At 44.8% G+C, this 17,535-nt stretch overlaps 1 protein-coding gene across 3 annotated transcripts in view; it reads left to right on the top strand.

Moving 5' to 3' along the window:
* Nucleotides 1-17,535, top strand: part of VPS13C (vacuolar protein sorting 13 homolog C) — a 950,377-nt gene that overhangs the window by 312,582 nt on the left and 620,260 nt on the right. For all 3 annotated transcript variants that reach the window (XM_063926503.1, XM_063926502.1, XM_063926504.1), the window contains one exon: nt 3,806-4,001. In XM_063926503.1, the coding sequence (XP_063782573.1) occupies nt 3,806-4,001 (196 nt within the window). The remainder of the gene's footprint in view (nt 1-3,805; nt 4,002-17,535) is intronic.

The raw sequence follows: 17,535 nt of genomic DNA, 5'->3' as shown, positions 1-17,535 counted from the left end.
CATTCCACGAGGAAAGTGGGCTCATCTTGGGCGGCTGCCCGAGGGGTCTCGGCTTTACAATTTTGCCGAGCTGCAACTTGGTCAGGGGCAAACACGTTTGCTAAATTCTACAAAATTGATACCCTGGCTGAGGAGGACCTTGAGTTCTCTCATTCGGTGCTGCAGAGTCATCCGCACTCTCCCGCCCGTTTGGGAGCTTTGGTATAATCCCCATGGTCCTTACGGAGTTCCCAGCATCCACTAGGACGTCAGAGAAAATAAGATTTTACTCACCGGTAAATCTATTTCTCGTAGTCCGTAGTGGATGCTGGGCGCCCATCCCAAGTGCGGATTGTCTGCAATACTTGTATGTAGTTATTGCCTAACTAAGGGTTATTGTTGAGCCATTTGTTGAGAGGCTCAGTTATATTTCATACTGTTAACTGGGTGTAGTATCACGAGTTATACGGTGTGATTGGTGTGGCTGGTATTAGTCTTACCCGGGATTCAAAATCCTTCCTTATTGTGTCAGCTCTTCCGGGCACAGTATCCTAACTGAGGTCTGGAGGAGGGTCATAGTGGGAGGAGCCAGTGCACACCAGATAGTACCTAATCTTTCTTTTAGAGTGCCCAGTCTCCTGCGGAGCCCGTCTATTCCCCATGGTCCTTACGGAGTTCCCAGCATCCACTACGGACTACGAGAAATAGATTTACCGGTGAGTAAAATCTTATTTACTGGTTACTTGGCAACTAAGGTCAATCAAGGGACCCACGTTAAATTAAATGGGAACAGCAGTTGGAAGTGATCCTTAGCTCTGTAGTCTAGTCTAAGATTGAGAATGTATCTCTAAAAGTATTAGAGACTGTGGGATCTATGGTGGTCATTCCGAGTTCGCTCGCTAGCAGTTTTTAGCAGCCGTGCAAACGCTATGCCGCCGCCCACTGGGAGTGTATTTTAGCTTAGCAGAAGTGCAAACGAATGGATCGCAGAGTGGCGGCAAACTTTATTTGTGCAGTTTTAGAGTAGCTCAATACCTACTCAGCGCTTGCGATCACTTCAGACTGTTCAGTTCCTGTTTTGACGTCATGAGCACGCCCTGGGTTCGCCCAGCCACGCCTGCGTTTTTCCGAAAACTCCCTGAAAACGGTCAGTTGACAACCAGAAACGCCCTCTTCTTGTCAATCACTCTGCGGCCAGCAGTGTGACTGAAAAGTTTCGCTAGACCTTGTGTGAAACTACATCGTTCGTTGCAATAGTACGACGCGCTTGTGCATTGCGCCGCCTATGCACGCGCAGAAGTGCCGTTTTTTTGCCTGATCGCTGCACAGCGAACAAAAGCAGCTAGCGATCAACTCGTAATGACCACCTTTGTACTGTACTAAACCTTATAGAGCGAGAAAGTGGACGGAGATGATGTACCAACCACCAAGCTCCTGTGATTTTTCAAACCCAGCCTGTAGCATAGTGGTTAGGTACTTTATCTCAGTCCACTTTACTTCTTCCCAAGGCTTAGTACATAAACCTCTGTTTCTCTTAAAGAAAATGCATATCAGATTTACTGTTATTGATATTTAGTTTTTTTTTTTTTTTTTCAGATTTGGTTGCAGATTTTGCTATAGCTCCAAAATCTGCATCCATACTATGCATATGCTGGTGCTGCCCAGCACAGGGCAAGGCTGCCCACCATGTATGGGGTCTACTTCTATTCGATACAATCAAATAGAGATAGACCCCTGCCTCTGCAGCATGACTCAGTGTGCAGACAGTCCAGAGCCATGTTTACACTTGTAGGAAAAGCAGGCGACATCATTGAGCCGCCCTGAAAAATGGCCATGACATGCCTGCGTTTCCTGCTCCCCCCCCCCCCCCCCCCCTCCACCACCACCACCACCACCACCAATGCAGCGTTTCCTTTCCCTGGATGCCCGTCGCCTGTCAGTCAACATTAGATAGCATCTTTCCAGGATGTGAACGCATGGTGAAGGTTCGCACACGCGCACTATAGACGCTGTGTGTGCGCAGACCCTCTGAATGCTGAGTTTAGGTCTGAATAAGGCTATTAGTCCCCACTTGACTGCACTCTAATTACGCTAAAACTAGGTACACACTATGGCGAGCCAATGCAATGTATTGATATATTGTGTCTGAGCGCACACTGCTCTATCCACTGTACAATTCCACACTATAACGCTACATGATAATTGTAACCACATTGTACATAGCATCATCCATCTGATATAAAGTACCGGGATCCAGTCTGAAGAGCGACACTGTCTAGGTAGACAGTCACTAGGTCGACATGATTGGAAGGTTGACAGGGTTTCTAGGTTGACATGTGCTCGACAGGTCAAAAGGTCGACATGAGTTTTAAAAATAATAATATTTTTTTGAACTTTTTCATACTTAACGATCCACGTGGACTACGATTTGGAATGGCAAGTTCGCTCGCCATGCGAGGGGACACGGTGCACTAATTTGGGTTCCCGGTCACTCTACAAAGAAAACGACACCCCAAAAAAACAACTACTCATGTCAACCTTTTGACCTGTCGATCTAGCACATGTCAACCTAGAAACCCTGTCGACCTAGTGACTGTCGACCTATATTGGTCGACCTAAACATTGTTGACCTAGACACTGTCGATCTAATGATCCACACCCAAAGTACCACACTTAGGATACAACCACACAATTCAGGAAACAAATTGTGTGTACACACTACAAAATAGTCATATAGATTGGTCACAGGTACCATGATTGCACAACAAATTGTGTATTGTGTACCCAGCTTAACTCCTCCAACGCATGCGGAGGACAATTTGGCCAGTCTGTCACTTAAAGTTATATAGTTAGTATATAACTTTACACAACATGTGGAAAGAGATTTCTGATACAATCTTCACTATTGCAAATGTACTCAAGTCAAACCCCTCTCAATAGTTTCTGCTCCCCTTCTCAGCTTCCTCAATCTTGGGGGCACTCTTGACCATGAGGGATAGTGGTGGTCAAGATGCCGGTGCTCAAAAGATTAACCTTTGTCATATTTAAGCTTCACCCCTCCAACCCCTTTCTCAGTTTTTCAGTGCTGAAGGAGTAGGTCAGCACTAGGTTAGCTAGTATATTTTTGATCTTCCTTTTACATTTGTCATTACTTGTCCCTTTAATTTATTTTTATTTTTTTCACTATTATATTAATTCAACAGGGCACTGGCCCTGTTTATGCTCTACAAAGCTATTTGCCTAATTGTGCGTAGAGCCTTTTGTCTTACTGTGGCTATGGTAGAGCTGCAGTCCTTCTGCACAATTTTTTCATATGCTTCGCTGGGGCTATCCTATTAGCCCTGATAAGCCAACACGACCTGCGGCTTATCAAGGATTTTGTTTTACTTGCCTCAGGCAGGCGAAGCAAAATCCCTGATAATTGCCGACTTTTTAGGGCAGCGGTGGCAAAAACGCACAGGTTTCACTGAACCTGTGTGTGATTGCACAAGAGAGGATTTTTTTTTTTTTACTGGAGATCTAATTCGATAGCCCATTAAAAAATATTGGTGAATAATCGCTCCCGATGTGTCTCAGCGGGTAATTGGATACCCCCCGTTATGTCTTGTATACTGCTCTTACTATACATTACTATTATGTGCACTATACAGTATGCATTTTGTCTTTAAATTATAGGGTTTCATATTTCACGTTTTTATTCACTCTTTGGATTCATGCCGTTGATTTATCACAATAAATAGATTCCAAAAAATCCCCTTAAATCATTTTTGCATGATTGAGAGTTTTATGAACCATACTTAGTTATTTTGTTTTTTTTATATTACAGAGTTGAAGCCAAGTTGGACCACTGGTATGTAACAGGTCTCAAGCAGCAAAATATGGTTCCATCTCTTGTAAGCACTATTGGTTCTAGCGAGTCGTCATCACTCTTGAAAATCCTTTTTGAGATTAATCCTGAAGACAGCACTGCTGATCAGCTCCTGTTAGTGCAGTCCCAGCCTGTGGAGATTATTTATGATGCTGTAAGTTAGTCTTCTCTCTTAAAATGTTTTGCCTTCAATAGTAATAGTAAATGTGAGACCAAGTACTAAAGATTTAGTGTTATTATTATTATTGCTGATCTGTAATTGTGTTGGTGGATAGGGAAAACAGCGTGCATAAAACTGGGAAATTACAGGTAGACAGGATAAATAAAGGCATGATGACAAAAAAAGGTAGGGAGGCCCCTAATATATCTATTCTTAAGAATTGCTATCCAGTATGAAAAGGGCAGAGCTGAGACAAAGGAATGAATTTGGCTCAGGGTGGAGATAGGAACAGCGGGAATGTTGTGGTGTGAGTAGGGTGGGCGTTAGTAAAGAGCTGCATTGTCAGTGAGTGTTCAGTGGTTTAGAGTATGGGACAGAGTCTGATCAGCCATTGTTAGGAATCCTCTAGGTAGGTAGTGGCATTGGAGCAGTCTTATAGGTGGGGTTGAGAGGTTCTTATTAAAAGGAGGTGAAACCAGAGTCTAAAATAATGTGAGGGGAGAGTATTTAAATGTGAGGTTTCAGATGCATTGATGGTGGTAGTGTTGAGGGTACTATAGGGTAGGGTGAGTCATTGCATTTGAATTTTGATGGCTATGTGGGGTCAGTGTTGGAACTTGCAGAATGGTGGGTCAGTTGTAGAGTGGCTAGAGTCTTGCCTTGGTGAGCAGACACACAGATGTGTTTAAAAACTTGGTTATAGATTGTACTTGTTTAATAATTTGTTTAATCTGAATTGTGAAGGTGACATAGAAAAGGCCTACAGAGTACATCTATACACTCCATATACAATAGTACCCAATCTAAAATTGAGCTTCATTTTGTCTCAGAACATTTTGCTTCTTTCATCTGCTGATCTCTTGTGGTGATGACTGTATCTTAAATGTTCACAGCCTGACAGGATCCATCATGGAAACGAGAGGATGTGAAAAAGATGGCGCTACTGTGCCTATACATGGTAGGTGATGGAGAAAGAAAAATGATAGTTGATACTTATCCAAAGTGATAAGGACAACTGGGACTCTTTGATCAAAGTAGGTATCCTCTTTTTTGTGCTGTCAAGCAATGGGCTCATGGGCACATAGAAAACATAATGGGAAAAACAATTATGTATAGAAATTTCCAATGAGTTGTATGAGTACATCTAATGTTCAAGATTATTTCATATATGAGATATGCAGAAACTCCTTATGAACATAGATTAACTTTTTTTCTGACGAATTGGAGGTGCCATACCTCACTTACACAATGTGAAGTGTTAAAACTCTTATAGTGGTATCTTTATCTCTTAACCCCACAAAAGTTAAGATATAGAATTTTCTCTGACGAAATGGAGGTGAGGTACCTCACACAATATGTGTGAAGAACTCTTGTCACGGTATCTTTATCTCCTGACCCCACAAATTATAAAATATGTAGGTGGTTCTAGGGACAGCATACCTCACTTGCATAGTGAGGAGCGGTATTGCACTCATCAAGGTATCTATCATAAGGTGCGTCTTAGGCGTACCATTACTCACGATAAATGTAGCGTAACTCCACGCATCAAGGTTTCTTTACATCAAGTAGACTTGTACAATAATGTTGAAAAGGTACAATTTATTATACAACTGGTAAAATGACAATTAAAAATACATAAAAAAAGCCCTGGACAAGTGGGGGGTGCCAGCAAGGTGGGGTATATAAATTTTGAAGAGCTAAGGTCCGGTATCTGAGCTCCAATTTCGAATGTGAAGGAATAAAGTGAAACCTACCTTGCTTGGAAGACGCACATCCACCTCACCTGTGCAAAGACCTCCTTGACCAACGCGTTTCGAGTCTGGGGTGACTCTTTTTCAAGGCATGAGGGCATATAGTACATGATTCTTTAATTATAGCTCAAATGAGATTCCTAAAGATGACGTCAGTTCCGCTTCCTGTTGTCCACCTGATGTTGTGGACAACATCAGGTGGACAACAGGAAATGGAAATGACACCATTTGTGGGGTCAGGAGCTAAAGATACCATTACAAGAGTTTTTCACACGTATTGTGTAAGTGAGGTACGCCACCTCCACTTCGCCAGAGAAAATTCTATATCTTAACTTTTGTGGGGTTAAGAGATAAAGATACCACTATAAGAGTTTTAACACTTCATATTGTTTAAGTGAGGTATGGCACCTCCAATTCGTCAGAAAAAAAGTTAATCTACGTTCATAAGGAGTTTCTGCATATCTCATATATGAAATAATCTTGAACATTAGATGTACTCATACAACTCATTGGAATTTTCTACACATAATTGTTTTTCCATTATGTTTTCTATGTACCCATGAGCCCATTGCTTGAAAGCACAAAAAAGAGGATACCTACTTTGATCAAAGAGTCCCAGTTGTCCATATCACTTTGGATAAGTATCAACTATCATTTTTCTTTCTCCATCACCTATAATTTTTCCATCTGTATAGGCACAGTAGCGCCATCTTTTTCACATCCTCTCGTTTCCATGTTTTAAGTTTAGACTTCTTGGGATAAGTCTTTTTTGTGAAATTAAGAGGCAGCCACTGTATCAAAGGAAGCGCCAGGAAGACTCCTATCCATATATTTTTTAGGACCCAGCACGGATCTGATACCAAATTATGGTATTATTCAAATTGTATGTTGTATCATATGTATTCTGTTTGGAAAATGTAATTTGTAAAAGTGTATGCCAAAGGGCTTTTTATGTCATTAACTCCAGGTAATTGAATGGAGTCTGGGGACATTGCATTGTACAAGAGATGTTGTGTAATATACCCGGCATGAGGGCCTGTGTAATTGCTAATGTCTTCCTGAACAATTCACAGAGGTATCAAATTCTTTTGAAGAAATGGCATCTGTTTCCAGGCTGAGCCATAAATATGCCCAATATATTGGTAAATCACAGATCTTAAGCTTAAGAGTGAATCATGATAAGTAATGGCCTCCACTTGTTTGACTTGGAAAACCCTAGGGATGGGCACACAATGGACCTTCTGATACCCAAGCACAAACAATTCTGGTTTTAAAAGGGTTAAATATCCGTGAGGGTGGGGGTCAAAAGTCTGAGGAGAATTTGCTCCCTGTGTGCAGTACCTAAAGAGAAAATAAAAAGGAGTGGACCACCAGCGCTGTTTCTATAGCAATATACGGAAGATATCTTCAAATCTAGATCATCAGATATCCCTCTTCAAATGACCATCACAAGGCAGTTTAGATGAATTACTGCTCGTTGTGGTCCTAATTTCTAGTTCTGATTTTGTGTGGTCTTAAACCTATGGCCTTGCGAAGCACATGCTACTGATTTTTAAAGTGTATACTGTGAGCGGAACCAAAAGAGCTGCTGTGGGAATAGTTATTTACACTAATCCCTTAGGTGGTGGAAATTTCCATGTCTGAAGTAACCATAAGTCACTGGCGGCAATTTTCAGATTGACGTGTCTGAATTGGCCGGCCAGTCGTGACAGCCTCTTATAAACAGGGTGCCCTATGGCTTCAAATAAAGGTATATCTGAATGTGCCATACATATAATTAAATAGCAGTCGTTAACAGTTTAAAGTAAGCAAAACCTGTCTGATCTACTGAAAAGGACATATTACTTTGCATCAAGAAAAGATTTAATAAAAACAAACAGTCTAGTGACACTTTTAGGGTCTTGGGAATAAAAAAGGGGCACTTAGGAAAGATTAGCACTGATAGTTGATGGGTTACAGTGGCATTTCCAAAATGGTTTTGTGAGGCTCTGTGTTAATGGGAGTGCAGCTGCTATGTGGCCCAGAGCTAAGAGGGGCCCACTTTCCCTTTTTCTCTAACGTCCTAAGTGGATGCTGGGGACTCCGTCAGGACCATGGGGGATAGCGGCTCCGCAGGAGACAGGGCACAAAAGTAAAAGCTTTAGGATCAGGTGGTGTGCACTGGCTCCTCCCCCTATGACCCTCCTCCAAGCCTCAGTTAGATTTTTGTGCCCGGCCGAGAAGGGTGCAATCTAGGTGGCTCTCCTAAAGAGCTGCTTAGAGTAAAAGTTTGTTAGGTTTTTTATTTTCAGTGAGTCCTGCTGGCAACAGGCTCACTGCTACGAGGGACTTAGGGGAGAGAAGTGAACTCACCTGCGTGCAGGATGGATTGGCTTCTTAGGCTACTGGACACGGTTTTGTGAGGCTCTGTGTTAATGGGAGTGCAGCTGCTATGTGGCCCAGAGCTAAGAGGGGCCCACTTTCCCTTTTTAAGTTACATGTGTTATATAAATTTTTAATCATTAGTTGGTACATAGGGGCCCTTAAAATGTTTTGCTTTTAGACTTGAAATCTATCTAGGTACAGTATGCCCCTGGATCTGCTTATTGTAATGCGGAATAAACTGCAAGGCATATAATACACATAATATGAACTGGGGCACTGCAATGTGGCACAATATGAAGTGTAGGGCACTATAATGTGACCTAACATTAACTGGGGACACTGTATGTATGTCGTAATGTGAATTAAGGTACTCTTTTGCATAATGTGCACTGGCAGCCCTACAATGTGACATACATGTGAACTAGGGAACTATTATGGTTCATGAAATAAACTATGGCACTACTGTGGGACATAACATGAAGGTACTACTATGGTTCACTTTTATGGGGCATAAAATTAACAACTGCCGCGGAAAGGTGTCCTCTAGAAGCACTGGTACAGGGGCTGCTTCAAAGTGTTTCTGTGGGGCCCTCAAAGTTTTCTTTTAAACCCATGGTTTAGAGGTCGGTGTTATGGTAGGGTAAAATAAAGTTTGATGCTTTTTCCTCTTATCCATTATCGCTGGGTTAATGTGGGCTATGGAGTGTAGGCAAAAGAACACTAAAAACTCTCTCCTTCCCCGTCTAACCCCTCCCACCTCCAGCTGCACCTAAGTCTAGTTTTTGTGCCTTGAAGTGAAGGCACACCTTTTCTTTGCTCCTAGCTTTTAGTTAGGTTTTCTTTTATTATCTTCTGTTTTGTACTCTGTGTCCCTGTTCACAGGCGGCAAACGCAAGCAGAGTAAGACTAGTTAGGAATATTAAGCTTCTTCCTCACTCTGCACTGCCTCTGGGGAGTCTCTACACTGCTGAAGTCCCTGGGTTCTTCCCCTCACCGACTCACCGAGGAGGCACTGGGTCAGGTAGGAGCAGTCACAGCCTACGCAGGTTGGCTGTGACCCTTATCATACTTGCTCCCTTTGTGCACACTCCGCGGCTCTGCTGTCACAGCTGCCCCCAGATGCCCTGCTGATTCTGTGTTGTCTATTTACAAGTGATCAGGGGCGCCACAATATTATATTATTGGAGAGGGTGGGGGGTTACAAAAAACATTTGGCGCTCCCCCAATGATTATCCCCCCATGCGGGGAGCGCTTACCACCGGTTCACCGCGGAGACTCCAGTCCTACTGTGGAAAGTCTGCCGCCGCTACGTGCTGCCCCATGTCCTGTGTCCTAGCCAGCTCTTCACTCTGATGTATTACCGGGAGCAGGCGGGGATGTCCCTGCAGGCTCAGCATGGGCACGTCTCCTCCCAGCAATGCATCTTAGTGAAGAGCCAGCCAGGACACATGACATGGGGCAGCTTGCAGACTCTCCAAAGTAGGACTGGAGTCTCCACAGTGATCCGGTGGTAAGCGCTCCCCCTCCCCAGCGCCTGTGCCTCTGTCAAGTTTGGGGGGGGGGGGGGAATGCTGCCCCCTTGCCCCCCCCCCATTCCGGCACCCCTGGAGGCGATACCTGCCTTGTTATACAATTGTGCCTTTATTGTGTAAATAGATGGTGGACACTGCTTCCACACCTATATATCTACATATAACAGGGTGATTGTTGAGAGTCATTATTTTCCTTTACTTAATGCTGTCAGGAAAACCAGACAAGCCTGGCTCTTTTGTTTATTTTTCTTGTGCACAATGTACCAAGAAATTCCCAAAAGACTGCACGGAGCCAGTTGCTTCTGCTCAGCTTGTACTGTGGCACTGGTTAATTCTATGCCTGGGACTTCAACTAGTCTGTGATGCCGCAGTGGGCAAGGTCTATGACAGACGCTATAGTCGAGTTGTGTCAATTTCAGGCTACGGAAGATTCTGGGGCAAGTTTCAGTTTTAGATCCTCCTCTGCTGAGGAGTATCTCTGGCTTACAAAATGGGCAGGTGTCTTTCTAAGATGGCTGCTTCCCTAAATAGGATGGTTATGTCCTCAGGTTCTACCACCTCTAAGCTGAGACTTGCGCCTCCCTCTATTCCATTACCCTGGTAATAACCCAAATTTGGATACTTCTCCAGAAGATGATGAAATGGATACTGACTTGGAGGATGCCTTAGGACGGGAAGAAGATTCCTCTAGAGGTTCTGGAGTCAGGCTTTTTATTGACGCTGTTCATCAGTCATTGCAGCTAAATTATGCTGCAGTGCCTCAGACAGGCTTCACTTCTCTTTTTAAAAAGAAAAGGAGACAAATTACTGTATTTCCGTCGTTTTCTCATTTTGTGGAAATGTTAAAGGAAGTCTGGCTCATACCTGAAACAAAGTTTCAGGTTCCCAGAAAATTCAAGTAACTTTATCCTTTCGCTGATGAAGACATAAAACTATGGGAAGTTCCTCTAAAGGTGGACGCATCCATCATGAGATTGTCTAAGGCAGTGTTTCTCAAACTGTGTGCTGTGGCACCCTGGGGTGCCTCAGGAAACTTGCAGGGGTGCCTTGGATTGTTGGTTCAGGACCAATTCAAATTATTTATGGTCACTCCAATAGGCAAAACCAGCTGCCAAACATAAAATATGTGGACAAACAGAAGCACGTGTTGTCCCGAACCTCACAATTGAATTTGAGGATGACATAGAAATACAATTTCATTTAATTTAAATTCATTTAATTTAATGTTTCTCTAGCATCCATAAGGGATATTGGGAAATTAGTACGAAAGGGTATAGACGGGGTCTAAAGGAGCCGGTGCACTTTAAATTTCTTCTACTGGGTGTGCTGGCTCCTCCCCTCTATGCCCCCTCCCATGGGCAGTTTAGAAAATAGTGCCCTCAGGAAGAGGATGCACACTCCGGAGCTCCAGAGAGTTTTCTTCAGTTTCTTTAAAACTTTATTATTATCGGTATGCTGTGTGGGCAACAGCATACCTGCACCGTGGGAGTTAGGGGGGGTGGGCAGTCACCGGCCTCTGTAAGGTGTCAGTGTCACTTCCCCGCTGCAGGACCACCATCCTGGAAGCTTGTTGTACAGCGGGACACTGTGCCTTAGCGGTCACAATCGCAGCACGCCGCACACCCTAACATTCACACCCCTAACATTGCCTAAAGGTGACGACAGTAATGAGGACAATCCAGGGGCCCCGCTAGAGGGGTTCCCCCGGTTCTTGGTGCGGCAAAGACGCAGGGGCGCCATACGGGACCCTCCTTTGTCTACTGAACGATCCCTACCAGTTCCAGGTGCTACCTTTCGGCTTGTCCACAGCTCAGAGGGTGTTCGCGAAGGTGATGATGGAGATGATGTCCCAATTCCGGATCCAGGAGGTGGATATTGTCCCTTATCTGGATGATTTCTTGATAAAATCGAGATCCAGGGAGCTTTTATTGCTCCATATAGACAGCACTATCCAACTTCTATCACACCATGGGTGAATCCTCAATTTACAGAAGTCCCACCTGGAGCTAACTCAGCGGCTCCTGTTCCTGAGAATGTTGCTGGATACTGTGGCCCAGAAAGGGTTCCTCCCAGAGGACAAAGCGAGAACACTTCAGGAGATGGTCCAAAGTGTTCTCTGGCCTACTTGAATATCCATCCATCTTTGCATAAGATTGTTGGGGAAGATGGTAGCCTCATACGAGGCGCTCCAGTATGGAAGGTTCCATGCCAGAACATTTCAATTGGATCCCCTGAGCAAGGGGTCCAGTTCACATCTTCAGATGCACAGGATAATACGGCTGTCACCTCAGGCCAGGAGTTCCCTCCTGTGGTGGCTGCAGTCCTCCAACCTCCTGGAAGGTCGAAGTTTCGGGATTCAGGATTGGATCCTCCTCACGACAGATGCGAGTCTGAGAGGATGAGGAGCTTTCACCCAGGGGGCTCAGTTCCAGGGCAGGTGATCTGCCCACGAAGCCCTACGTCCAATCAACATTCTGGAACTTCGGGCGATCTACAATGCTCTGATTCAGGCCTCTCTACTCAGGGATCATGCGATCCAAGTTCAGTAGGACAACGCCATGGCAGTGGCGTACATCAATCGGCAAGGAAAGACAAAAAGCAGGGCCTGCATGCGAGAGGTGTCAAAGATACTCCTCCGGGCAGAAAGAAATGCAAGAGCACTGTCCGCAATCTTCATTCCGGGAGTAGACAACTGGGAAGCGGACTTCTTGAGTCGTCACGATTTCCACCCGGAAGAGTGAAGGCTCCACCATCAGGTGTTTCAGCAGATCATCGACTGGTGGGGCTGCCCACAAATAGACAATGATGGCTTCTCGACTCAACAAGAAGCTTCGTTAGTATTGCTCACGGACCAGGGTCCCTCAGGCAAGGGAAGTAGATACACTGACGTCGCCTTGGCCCTACCGGCTGGTCTACCTGTTTCTTCCGATTCCGTTGCTTCCAAGGGTGCTAAAGCATATTAGGAATTAAGGAGTCCAGGCATTTCTGATTGCCCTGGACGGCGTCGTACGCAGATCTTCTGGACATGTCTGTCGAAGATCCTTGGCCTCTGCCACTGAGAAGAGATCTTCTTCAACAAGGACCGTTCATCCAGCTGGACTTACGGCGACTTTGTTTGACGGCATGGAGGTTGAGCGGAACTTCCTAGCTCACAAGGGCCTTTCCAAATAGGTTATTGCTACCATGACGTCAAAACACTATTATCATATTTGGAGAAGATATGTCTCTTGGTGCGAGGAACACACGTATCCACCTGCGAAGTTCCACTTGGGACATTTCCTCCATTTCCTGCAGGCGGGTGTGGATAGGGGCTTACGTCTGGGTTCCATTAAGGTGCAGATTTCAGCTCTCAATTTTCTTCCAGAAGAAATTGGCAGTATTGCCATAAGTTCAGACCACCTTGCAAGAGGTACTTCACATTCTGCCTCCTTTTGTGCCGCCCACGGAACCCTGGGATTTGAATGTAGTGTTGGAATTTCTGCAGTCCTCCTGGTTTGAACCTCTGATGACGGTATAAGACAAGTACCTCACGTGGAAGACGGAGATGCTATTGGCCCTGGCCTCTGCTAGGCGTGTCTCAGAATTGGGGGCCTTATCGTGTAAAAGCCCCTATTTGGTCTTTTACGAGAACAGGACGGAGCTCAGGACTAAGCAGTTCCTGCCAAAGGTCATCTCTGCGTTCCACTAAAATCAACCTGTTGTAGTTTCGTCAAGTTCTAGCAGTACTGCTCCTCCGGAGGCATTGGATTGTGTGCGAGCCTTGAAGGTCGATGTCAAGAGAACGGTTTGGATCAGAAATACGGATTCCTTGTTCGTGCTATATAATGTGCAGAAAAAGGGCTGCCCTGCTTCAAAGCAGTCCATTGCTCATTGTCTAGGACTTAATATCCAACAGGCCTATGTGTCGACAGCCTTACCTGTTCCACAGTCTCTGAAGGCCCACTCTACAAAATCAGTGGGGTCTTCCTGAGCGGCTGCCCGTGGAATCTCGGCCTTGCATCTATGCCGAGCTGCTACCTGGTAGGGGAAGAACACCTTTGTGAAGTTCTACAGGTTTGATACTCTGGCCAAAGAGGATACTAAGTTTGGGCAGGAGGTGCTGCAGACGTCTCCGCATATTCCTGCCCGTTCTGGAAGCTTTGGGACATCCCCATCATACTAATTCTCCAATGTATGCCTTATGGATGCCAGAGAAAATAGGATTTTAATTACCTACCGGTAAATCCTTTTCGCGTAGTCCATAAGGGATATTGGGCTCCCGCCTCAGTGCGTTGACTTTTCTGCAGGTTTTCTCTTTTATGGTTACCTGTTCAGCTGTTGCTGTTTTGTTACCAGCCGTTGCTGGTTTTTTTATGTTATTGGGGTGCTAGTCTGTGTATCTCACCACTTATTGGGCCTAATTCAGACCTGACAGTAGCAGCACATTTTTTATCAGTTGGACAGTTGTCCATGTGCACTGCAGGGGAGGGGAGGGGGGTGGCAGATATAACATGTGCAGAGAGAGTTAGATTTGGGTGGGGTGTGTCATTGCTCCGGTGCATGCCACGTGGAGACCTTCAAGGCGGTTCAAATTTACCGGTTCCATGCTCGGACACTTCAAGCTCAGATTCTGCGTTGTTGGTCCCAGACGGAATTGAGGTTAGACAGACAGCTGTTCCATCTGTTTGTTCAAACATGATCATCTCTTCAGTGGCGGCTCCACGCTCCGAATTTTACTTGCGCGGATCTGTTCTTCATCTGGACATAGACACAAATGCTAGTCTCAGAGGTTGGGGTGCTGTATTTCAACATTGGCACTTTCACGCACTCTGGTCTGCATCAGTCTGGCCTATATTAACAAACAAGGCGCTACTCGCACTTGAGGAGCCATGAGAGAGTATCTCATTGTCCGGTGGACAGAATTTTAGGTTCCGCCCAATATTGGCTGTGTTCATTCCCGGGGTGGACAACTGGGAAGCAGACTTGCTTAGTCGTCACACAGTTAATCCTGGTTAATGGGAACTCCATAAGGAGTTTTTTCTGACTCTGCTCTCCATGTGGGGCATGCCTGATATCGACATCCTTGCGTCTCATCTCAACAAGATTATTCCCCAGTACGGCGCTCACTTCAGGGATCCTCACGCAGTGTTTGGGGATGCCATGACAGCTCATTGGCAGTTCCATATGGGATTCTTGTTCTGCCTCTGCCCATGATTCTGTGAGTGCTTCCATACATTCGACAAGAAGCTCTTCTGGTCATCCTGATGGCTACTGTTTGGCCCCATAGATACTGGTATTCCCTGCTTCAGAGCATTCTGGTAAACAATACTTACCATCTGCCTCTTTGCCCAGATCTTCTACTTCAAGGTCTGTGTCGTCAGCACTATTTGTCTTGTCTTGCTTTAACGGCATGGTTCTTGAAACAATCATGTTAATGGTGAAAGGTTTGCATTGGTCAGTAGTCTGGAGTTTGCTGCAGGCTTGCAAGCCAGTCACATCAAGGATCTATCACCGTGTCTGGAGATTGTACATCTCTTGTGAACGTAAACACCTTTCAGCTGAGGTTTTCCGTTTTTAGCCTCTCATCTTTTTCTCCAGGACGATTTGTCAAAAGCTCTTCGTCTTCCATCTCTTATGGGACAAGTCTCTGCACTTTCTGTCCTGTTCCAGAAAAAGTAAGCCGCCCTTCTGGATGTTGAATGTTTCCTTGAAGGGATTCTACGTATACAGCCTATTTACGTCCCTCCTGTCCCTCTGGACGTCCCCCCCCCTCCACCACCATTAACCTCTTAGCTTGCTTTGGGAACTCCCAGAGGTAATGGCGCAGGGTGTCCCCAGATAGATGAAAGATGAAATATGGTTGTATTTTTTTACTCTATCCTCATTTGTTGCCCTTTTTTTTTTTTTTTTTTCTGTATTGGCATTGTTCTGTTCTTCAGTTTAGTTGTTTCAGGCTTTTTTCTTGTGTTCTTAATCATTGTGACTTCGCTAAACGTAGACTGAGTTGCTGCTGGTGGTGAGGGGGGGGGGGGGTTTAGACTCGGAGGAGCTAGTTTTTAGTGTTCTTGTGCCTAAACTCCATAGCCCACACTCTACCCCAAAAGTAATGGCGCAGCCTCCCACAAATGGACTCAGAAGAAAGGATTTTTTACTCATTGTAAAATCTAATTTTTCTGCTGCTCTAAATTTTCATGTAGGTTCAGAGTTTGTGAAACCCCTCCATTCATTGTTTCTGAAGAATCCCAGTGCACCTAAAAGTCACTGCTGGTACCTTATTTTAAGGAATCATCCCTATTAATGGCAACTGATACACATCTTTCTTGTCTCCTTTAAAAAACTCAAATGGTTCCTACATTTGTCTGACTTACTATGGATCTCTACATTATGTAATGTACAATCTCTATGCTTGTTGTAATGTCAGTAAGGCATTACATTTCATGTGTATAATATGCATTTCCCTAAGAAATGTTTGCAAGTGTTACAGATTGAGCTTTATTGTGGAATGAAAGCTATCATACGGTATGAGAAATAAATTTGTGTTGTATCATATAATTCAGCTGTAATCATTGTAAAGAAAGTGACCTATGGGTTTATTGTACAGTTTCATAAGTTCAACAACTTTCCTTTAGGCGATGTGTATACTGTGATAAAAAACACTGTCCAATTTCTGCTCTGCGCTCAATTTTCTGCTGGTTGAATTGGCTACTACATAGATGAGCAGAAGATAAATCTATATAAATAAAAGACAAATACCACTGACTCATCACAAAATCTCCTGAACCATAAGGACTAGGAACTTGAAATTTGGAAAGTAGCTTGCTTTTGTGACGTAGGCACCAACTAAGAAGGGATTTTTCAAAATTCCACCCACAAAGGGGTTAAGAGGGGTGAGAGAATTCCTCCCTCACAGAGGAGAGTTAAGACAGCCCACCTAGCTGAGGCTATAAAGAATGCATGGTGCTGGCGATACCAAGTCGCAAAGGGGAGAAGACCCAATTCTCAGTTCCTGGACTTCCTTCAGTGGCAGTTGCAGATCTCCCCATTATTCAAATAGGGGAGCCACATCAACTGCCACCTCTAAACACTGTCAAACATCGCTGAGTGTGGCTTCCCTATTTGAATAATGGAGTGCTCTAAAACTGCCACTGGCAATGAAGTGCAGTCTTTTGTTTCAGGAGATTTTGTGATGAGTCAGTGGTTTTTGCTTTACACACACACACACACACACACACACACACACACACACACACACACACACACACACACACACGTACACACACACACGTACACACACACACACACACACACACACACACACACACACACACACACACACACACACACACACACATACATAGTGTAACAGTCCTCACCATGAGGCTCCAGCAGGGGCTATAGTGAAGCTGAACCAGCACTTCATTTAATCCAATGGTGTTTATTAATACCAATATGAGATAAGCAGCATGTCGGTAAAGTTTCCAGTACTTATCAACTCATGGACACCTTCCAACCTGGGGGTATGTGTCTCCTGCCCAGGGTAAGCTCCCAACGGCCATTTCGGACATCGCCGTTATCAGGGGAGAATCCACTGTTTGCTGTCACACACATGTCATATCTAACCTAACTAATCACCATGAAGTGTGCTCACCTGGCCACCGGCGCTACCCGTCTTCCTGCCATCAGACAGACCACACATGCCTCCCGGCTGACAGCACCAGCTGGGCGCTGCACTGTGACGTCACTCGGAAGTGATGTGTAGGCGGCTCTCCCCGCGTTGCTTAGCTACCTATAAGCATAGTGTGCAGTGCAGCGTCACCTATTGATGACGCACAAGCATTTCTCGCTGCGCTGCCTGACAACCAGACGATACAACCAGCCCTGTCCATGTTACGTTAGGACCGG

The sequence above is a fragment of the Pseudophryne corroboree genome, chromosome 6 (genome assembly GCF_028390025.1).
Source record: "Pseudophryne corroboree isolate aPseCor3 chromosome 6, aPseCor3.hap2, whole genome shotgun sequence".
NCBI lineage: Eukaryota > Metazoa > Chordata > Amphibia > Anura > Myobatrachidae > Pseudophryne > Pseudophryne corroboree.
The sequence above is the reverse complement of the archived record's forward strand: the minus strand, read 5'-3'. Positions and strand labels throughout refer to the sequence as shown.